This window comes from Adiantum capillus-veneris, chromosome 8 (genome assembly GCF_014529385.1).
Source record: "Adiantum capillus-veneris isolate H3 chromosome 8, ASM1452938v2, whole genome shotgun sequence".
NCBI classification, from domain to species: Eukaryota; Viridiplantae; Streptophyta; class Polypodiopsida; order Polypodiales; family Pteridaceae; genus Adiantum; species Adiantum capillus-veneris.
Window position 1 is genome coordinate 137,262,796 of NC_140938.1, and position 8,353 is coordinate 137,271,148.

The window sequence follows — 8,353 nt, forward strand, 5'->3', positions numbered from 1 at the left end:
GAAATCTTCTCGCCTGTGGTCAAGATGACAACGCTTAGAACGGTACTTGGTCTTGTAGCGATTGAGGACATGGAACTTGTCCAAATGGATGTGAAGACAACATTTCTTCACGGAGATCTCCATGAGGATGCTTACATGCAGCAGCCTGAAGGGTTTGTTTAGGAGAATGCATCTCGTGAGGAGCTAGTATGTAAGATAAAAAAGGCACTTTATGGCTTAAAGCAGGGTTCAAGGTAGGGGTATCATAAATTTGATGCATGTATGAGGTCTCAAGGATATAAAAGGAGCGAAGAGGATCACTGCTTGGACACAAGAAAGCTAGATGATGGCTCGATGATCATTTCTAGTTTTGTATGTTGATGACATGCTTATAGCTGGGAAATCCATTGCGGAAATTGCCAACTTGAAGAAAACATTAGCAATAATTTTGCAATGAAGAATTTGGGGGATGCTACACACTTTCTTGGCATGCGAATCAAAAGAGATCACAAACGTCGTATTCTTGAGTTATCACAGGAAACATACATTGAGAAAATTTTGTAGCGTTTCAATATGCAGGGGGAGAAAGCATTCAGTACCCCAATGCAGGCATTCTTGAAACTCAGCAAGGAAGATGCACCCAAATTTGATGCTGAACGAGCTGAAATGGCTAAGGTACCATATTCTTCGGCAGTGGGCGACTAGTCTCATGTATGCTACGGTGGCCACAAGACCAGACATTGCTTTTGCAGTGGGAGTAGTGAGCCGATATATGGCAAATCCTGGCAGCAAGCATTGGGAAGTAGTGAAACACATTCTTAGGTACCTCAAAGGTACGGTCAGCAGGTGTTTACGCTTCGAGAATAGTGATGCATCCATCGTGGATTATGCGGATGCAGACTATGCGGGTTGTGTCGACAATAGGAGATCGACATCTGGATATGTCTTCATATTTGCTAGAGCAGCAGTATCTTGGAGGTCATGTCTTCAAGATTGTACGTCGTCTTCCACTACGGAAGCAGAGTATGTTGCATTGTCGGATGCAAGTAAAGAGGCTGTATGGTTATCTCGCTTGGTCAGAAATCTTGACATTGATGAGACTCCAGTGATATATTGTGATAGTCAGAGTGCTCTTGCATTGGCAAGGAATCCCGTGTTTCACTCCAAATCGAAACATATTGAAGTCAGGTATCATCTCGTGAGAGATTTCTTAGCCAAAAAGCTCATTAATTTGGTCAAGGTACACACTGACGACAACCAAGTAGATGCTTTGACGAAAGGCTTAGCTTTGGAGCGGTTTACACATTGCAGTGAGTTGATGGGTATAGGTTGAAGCCACTAGATTGCTTCACGATTGTACATACCAAGTCACTTGGGCTGCGTTGGCCTTCAAGTGGGAGTTTGTTGGGATTCAGGCCAACTGGCCGGACATCCCACTTACTACTAACCCATCTACTAACATAACCATTATACACTTATTCTTTAATACAACAGAATAAGGAGCTGCAAAACAGGATAACGTTGATGTGCGCTCCACCCAAAGCAGGTCTCTCTCTCTCTCTCTGCTCTCGCACTTGCACTCGCACACGCTTCCCGCGGCACCTTCACAAACTGCACGCACAATGCCACCTGTTTAGAGGAGCTTGCCGATGACAAACTGCACGCCCAATGCCACTTTTTTAGAGGAGCTCGCCGATGTGGCTAAAAGGAATTCACTGAGAAAAAGTGAAGCCTTCTTCTGAACCCCCGCGCTTTGAGCGGGCAAATTCACATCGACATGTTTAGGCACTTTGGTAGCACCAAACGTAGACAAGCGTCGATCTATCATCTCATGATCTTTCGCTAAGGATGTCCAAGATCGAACCACGAGGCGAAGGTTGATTGGATGCTGCATATTCCTTTCAAGTTTCCATGCTGTGTGAAGCTTGAACTAGGAGAGAGTCTGAGCCAGTGTTCGAAAAAAGTGTGCCTCAGCTTAGCCTTGAGCCGATTGCAAAATCAAAGTAGCCAATTGAGGGGAGGGCAAGAAGGAGAAAATTTCGTTTAAAATACATGGAAAATAGTGTAATTTTGCAAAAATACTGGCTAGTATTGTAAAATTTCCGGTTTAGAATCTAGATTTGTCTTGCAGGGATTTTTTGTATGTTTGTGAAAATGATTTTTCCCGAACATTGGTCTGAGCCCCCTCCACTCTATCTCGCACGTGCATGCTCAAATGGGATTGACGGCTGAGGTGATCTGGGCCGTCGGATGCGCATTTGGTAAATGCGGTCCATGCCCTTGTGATATAGTGATGAGGGTCTGAGCCCGCCTTATTCAAATATTAAATATATTGTCTTAATTTTGGGACCTGGAGGCTGGCACCGCTACCCCAATAAGTGCACTCTCAGAAAAGTTGTCAGCTTTTGTACGTGACGTTACTTGTCTGAGGATGGAGAAGGCATGCTTGTCATTGTTGGGCGCCTTTGAAGAGTGCGCTCCAGCAGCAGGTGTGTCGTGGCTGAACTATAGACATCTTTATGGCCTTTCCATACTAAGCAGCACCGCTATGGAAGTTGCTGCCTAGCAGAAGCAGCATACCAGCGGTCGACTACACCATGGATGTCCCGTCGCAGAAGCCACCATCTGACGGTGATGACGTAGAGGCGAAGCTTGCGGCAATGCGCTCCTCTCTCCTTGCTCAAGGCTTGTCCATCCAGGTAAACCCCCGGCTGCTCTGATCCCTAGTCATCATCAGTAGTAGACATCAAATCTCTGATCAAAATGCAGGGGATTGACGATGCCATGCTTCTGAGATTTTTGCGAGCACGTGCAATGCACGTGCCTCGCGCCACCAAGATGCTGGCGGAGCATCAGAGGTGGAGGGCATCCTTTGCACCTCGAGGATTCATCTCTGAGAGTGAAGTAGAGAGTGAGCTGGCACAGAGGAAGGCGTTTCTGCAGGGAATTTCCAAGAAAACGGGTCATCCTCTCCTGATAATGGTTGCTCGCAATCATGTCTGCAATAGGAGCGACATCCAAGAGTTCAAGAGTAAGATGCATGCTTTTTATTTATACATGCAATACAGACATATCTGTATGCGTTCCGTTAATCTTTTCTTGTTTGGATCAGGATTTGTGGTGTACTCAAGCGACAAAATCATCGCCAGGTACAGATCTGGCTGCTTAAGGCTGTTTTTGAGATCTTGTGCCATCCACAGCATTTCATGACCTGATTTTTTTGGCGTGGGAGTCTCCAGTGCTCCTGTTGGTGTGGAAAAGCATGTCGTAATTGTGGATTTGGAAGGAATTGGATACAAAAACATGGATGTTAAGTCTTTTCTCTCTAGCGCCCAGATATTCCAGGTATTCAGACTTTCTGCTTGTTTTGTTTTGCCAGCAGGGAGCCTAGTTTTTAAGTGTGTTGCTTCATGGCTTACTCAGAATTATTACCCAGAAAGAATGGCAAGGATTTATTTTGTGGGGGCGCCGTCAATTTTTGCGTCTTTTTGGAAAATGGCATCACGCCTTATTGATAAAGTAACAAGGGAAAAGGTATGGGCTCCTTTCCCCTCTCTCTCTTCTCTCTCTCTCTCTCTCTCACACACACACATACACACACACACTCACACTCACATGTTCTGTTCATATTTGAGCAGATTAAGTTAAAGACGGATGTGATGAAGCAAGGTAAATAACATCAACTGAGATATAGAGAAGAGAAGCAAACACGAATGGAAAGGCATGCAAGCCATGAGTAGCCAAAATAGAGAACGTATGTCAGTGTTGGGTCTTCCAAAGCAGGTGGCCCCTTTTGTGATCACGGAATATGGTTAAGGTCCTCATAGATCTGAGATTGCCAAAATTAGGCACACATTTTGAAGATTAAGAGGACTCTGTCGCAAATGGGGCAAGCTGCAGTCTCGTGTATTTTTATACCAGGCTGGTGTCTTCTAATTCTTACACCTCCCTTTTTGTGAGATGTTCAGCATGTGTCATAGGTTCTTACATGCAGAAGTCCCTATTGTGCAAGAGGAGCCTCTCTTTCAAAAGAAGCCACACGAGAAATTTTAGACAATTGTTCACATTGTAGACATGAGCTGCTGCGAGGGAGGGAGTGGGTGCCTAGCTAGCTGCGGTTGGGGGGAGGGGATCGCCGGCCATAGTTAGGCTTGCACCCCCTCCTGAGCAGCAGCTCATGATGTTGAACCCAATAGGGAAAAACCATGAGAAAAGTCTCACATTGGAAGATGTCAGAAAGGTCTTGTGCTAGTGTGTAGACATTAGTTTTGCTTTTATGTCGAAACTTATCGCTTTGCTATTTCGTCGAAGCCGCGCTTCCAGAAGAAGCTAGTATGTAGACAGTAGTTTTGCTTTTCTCCTGGATAAACAGTATAATCATTACCTTTTTTATTGACATAGATTGTTTTTGTGGATGGCAACAAACCATGCGACTCCCTCATTGATGAATTCGATGCCGACGTCCTTCCCAAAGCATATGGTGGCAAGGCAGATTTGATTTTGATTCAAGACGCACAGGTTCCGAATTGGCCCCCAAAGGACTCTTTATCTTGATGAAATGTAATCATCAACGTGGATGCAAAACATGTTATGGAAGCTGAGGGGCTCATAGAAGAGCTGTTGGTGCCAAAGATACGACAACCTCATTCAAGTCACCGAATGCCACATTTTGAGTTCTACTTAAAGCAAGGTCTCAATATTGGCAAGCAAATATCAACGTTTATTGACTTTGAAGGCTAACTAAATACACGGTTCTCCTCAACGGGCAATTCCTATTAGCTTGAATGTTTAGTTATAAGTCTATCTCATTAGCCGCGACGTGAGCATGGCTGGAATCATGATTTGATGGGTGAAGTTTCATACCATTTGGATCATCAAAAACTGATCATAATCATCATTTGGTGCTTCAGAGACGTTGAAGTGCAAAAACTCGGCATTTGTGACTATGAAGAAAAGCCAAGCCCACAGTTAGGAAATGCTTTTATGTCGATATATCTGTTTTTCTCTTTGTACCTAGCTTGCGCCAGCTTGGGGCAGGGACCTCGTGTCTCTCTTTAGAAAAAATTTGAAGTCTTAATGTGTTGCTTTGAGTAGGTTTATGGGATTATTGATTTTGAACCACATTGTATACTGGTAAATTATCAGGGCCTATTACATTCTATGCTCTGCTTTTCATTGTATGTTTTTTTGTTAGTGATAGGCAGAACTCTTTATGAGCGTGCCTTATGAACATCTTCGGCGCTCAATTCGAGCCTTCTGCTTGCTTTTCATATCTGACAGAGCTGACATTTCATTGTGGACTTGTACAACAGTTTTTTGTCATCAAGGGTGGCTCACATGGCACATCATAATGAAACAAAATCATGCCTTTTGTGGCTTTCTCTGTTTACAGCTGACATGTGATGCTTCTAAATTCGAAAGCTTAAAGGACTTGTCTGTCACGAAAAGCCTTGATATCAAATGTTGTCATGCAAATGTGCATTAAATTACGATGTTTTATTGCTTGTGGCATTACTCTCTCTCTTTCTAAATGGAAGTCGAACATGAAACTTTGTGAAAAATTTCGGGATAGATGTGAGCCAACAAACAAGAGAGGACAATGAAGTAATGTGATGCTGACAAAATGTAGATGCAAAAGTGGTTTTCATTTTGTGAAGTGGTTATGCAAGTTGCTTTATAGTGTTTTCATAGAGTGTTTGAAATTGTGTTCAGTTGCCTTTGGGAACCACTTGAAAGTGCTTCAGAGTGCTTGAATAAGTACTATGAGCCAATTGAAAAATTTGTTCAAGTGCTTCAGAGTGCTTGAATAAGTACTATGAGCCAGTTGAAAAATTTGAAGTGCTCGACACAAACCATTTGAGAAGTGCTACAAAGTGTTGTCAGGCACGATGTTTTAAAACACAAGTGTTGTCCTATCAGCACCACTCAACATGAACTTGTTGGGTTCTTTGCATGATGGAACCTTTGCATTACTATTGGCACCAGGCACACCTTGGTACATTAGCCATCTTCATTACTACTGGAACTTCTAGGTACACTACTGTAAGACACTGCTGCATATTTTTACAGCTAGTGTAGCTCATACACAAGTGAGAATTAAGTAGATTTTATTAATAGGTGATTCTCCTACAAATAGAAAACATCTTTTCTACACACTTCTTGGACAAGTATAGCATAATGTTTGACATCAACCAACTAAATTGTCAATCCAACAAATGAGGAAGTCGACCCTCGCATACCTATTGCTACATTGGTGGTATAGAGAGATTCACTTTGTGTGTATTGCATTAGCCAATCCTACTCATTGAGGTACTCTACTTGGAATATAATGGATCCTCTTTTCTCCTTCAATGCAATGAGACTTGTCAATCCAAATGCCCAATGCATATTTGTCAATGCAAAAAGAAGGGATGTTTTCGTCGTGTGCAAGAGGAGATAATGTGTCTGTTTAAGTGAAATTGTAATGCCTATGTTTTACATCACACCTAGTATTATGCATAACCTAATAAGCAAGATGGAGATTCAAATGGCTCCACACAAGGATTAAGGAAGCATGATTATAACAAGCACACTTGATTAACTACATCAACTATAGAATGTAAAATGAAAATAGAGAAAAAAACTCTTGGTTCTATTTCATAGGCTCAATGACCATGCATAAGAGAGCACGTGGGAGTCAAGGAATATGAGTAGAGAGCAACTCTTAAGAGGATATGAAACCTATGAGCACTTTGGTGTTTGGAAAGCTCTCAAGATCTTGATATGACTAGCTCTTCAATTTTAGAACCCTCAAAATGAGTAAAAAAGAACTATTTATCATAATGGGCTTATAAAGTAGGGTTCATACATGATTGATCAGCGGCGCGGATAAATAGTATGACCATCTAGCTTCTCGGGAATCACAAGTGCCAAAAACTGCTATGTTGGTTGTTATGATCGTGTATAATCCAACTTTATGATTCACATCAAGTTCAATTTAGGTTTGATGTAAGCCTCAAGTAATACAAAAAGCCCGAAGGGGTGGAGGGGAGGGGAGGGGAGTGTGTTGGCATTCCGACCCTCAATACATGTCTCCATCTCTTTTCAAGCTATTCTTTATAAATGCAATTGTTCCCTTATGCCAGTTTTTCAATGTTTTAAAGACCGTTATGAATCTCTTCTTAGATTATGTGAGCAATGATGGAAGTGTAGACTATTATGTAAATTTTGTTACATTTTCATGTCAACGATACCATTTCCATCTTTGTTGGATCATCAATGAATGCCATCATTCCAAGTGGTATGGTATTGTAACCCTTCTCATTTCTATCTTTGTTGGATCATCAATGAATGAAATTATTTTGAGTGGTATGATATTATAACCCTTCTCATCATAGAATTATGTTTGGGAATTTGGGGCAGAACCTATCAAGGGTCACAAAAATGTGCATCCATTCTTGGTTAATAGATTCTATATCAGGGAACTCCTAATAGACATATCCCTCCTCAAAGGTGATGATGTCATTAATTTAGTGATATTTATAGCCGATTAATCATTCTCGTTGTTCTTAAAAACAGAAGGTTATCCCTTCCTTCGTAGACCTCACCGTTCCACTCTCACTCTCTCCACTCAGCGGCAAAGTTTTGGTTGACTCAAAGGCAGCTACTACAAGAATCCTCTCTATGTCTATATAGTTGTGAGTGATGAGGTTGACTTTTGTTGTCAACCCTTTGTTGTGTAGGTAAAGATATTTGTAAACCTAGTCTTGGATACCCATACGTTATTTCATGAAATGTTGCCCTAATATGACTTGGTAGTTGACCTCTATCAAAGTCTACTAGCACTGCACCTTGCAAACTCGCAACTTGGACGTTTTCCACAAATCCTAGAAGTTTTTTTAGCCTCCCATTTATCATTTATAATACTATTCTTATATTTTTGAGATCTAATCGAACCCATTCTCGGATCTATACTCGCTCTTGCTCCTATGTCTAAAATAGCTAGGAATTATTGGCCTTTACACTCCACCAATAGGGTGGTGTTTCCCTTGGTAGCATCATCATCCTTGTAGGATATTTTGTGGATAGAAGCCAGTTTCAATTTCTTCCTTTAAACTAGCTTTAAAAACTCCTGATCTAGGCAAAATCCTTCCATAGATTAGGACACATTTAAAGAAGATCCACCAGAGGTAAGACACAAATAATAGATGTTGACATCAAAACCTACATACTATGTGGTTTCTTCTTAGGTTCCTTCTCGAGGTTTGTGGAAAGAGCCATTGATGGAACTAGCACACATCAAATCCCCGGTGCATCTAGGTAGGGTTCTCAATATTATACATTTGCTTACTCTTTCCTTGTTTTTTCCCCTAGAACTCTCTAGTTGAGGAGCCCA

General features: G+C 41.8%; 1 protein-coding gene across 2 annotated transcripts; it reads left to right on the top strand.

Moving 5' to 3' along the window:
• The first annotated feature begins 2,414 nt into the window (after positions 1–2,414).
• LOC147453026 (CRAL-TRIO domain-containing protein YKL091C-like) lies at positions 2,415–5,140 on the top strand. 2 transcript variants are annotated; one of them, XM_086518548.1, is made up of 6 exons: positions 2,420–2,678; positions 2,749–3,010; positions 3,092–3,128; positions 3,219–3,324; positions 3,403–3,513; positions 4,381–5,140. In XM_086518548.1, exons 1-6 carry the CDS (start codon positions 2,577–2,579, stop codon positions 4,531–4,533), a joined length of 771 nt encoding a protein of 256 aa, XP_086374674.1. In that variant the 5' UTR covers positions 2,420–2,576; the 3' UTR covers positions 4,534–5,140. The 2 variants fall into 2 exon arrangements, with proteins under 2 accessions (XP_086374673.1, XP_086374674.1); XM_086518547.1 differs by having other exon boundaries at positions 2,415–2,678; positions 2,749–3,128.
• Positions 5,141–8,353: the final 3,213 nt, after the last annotated feature.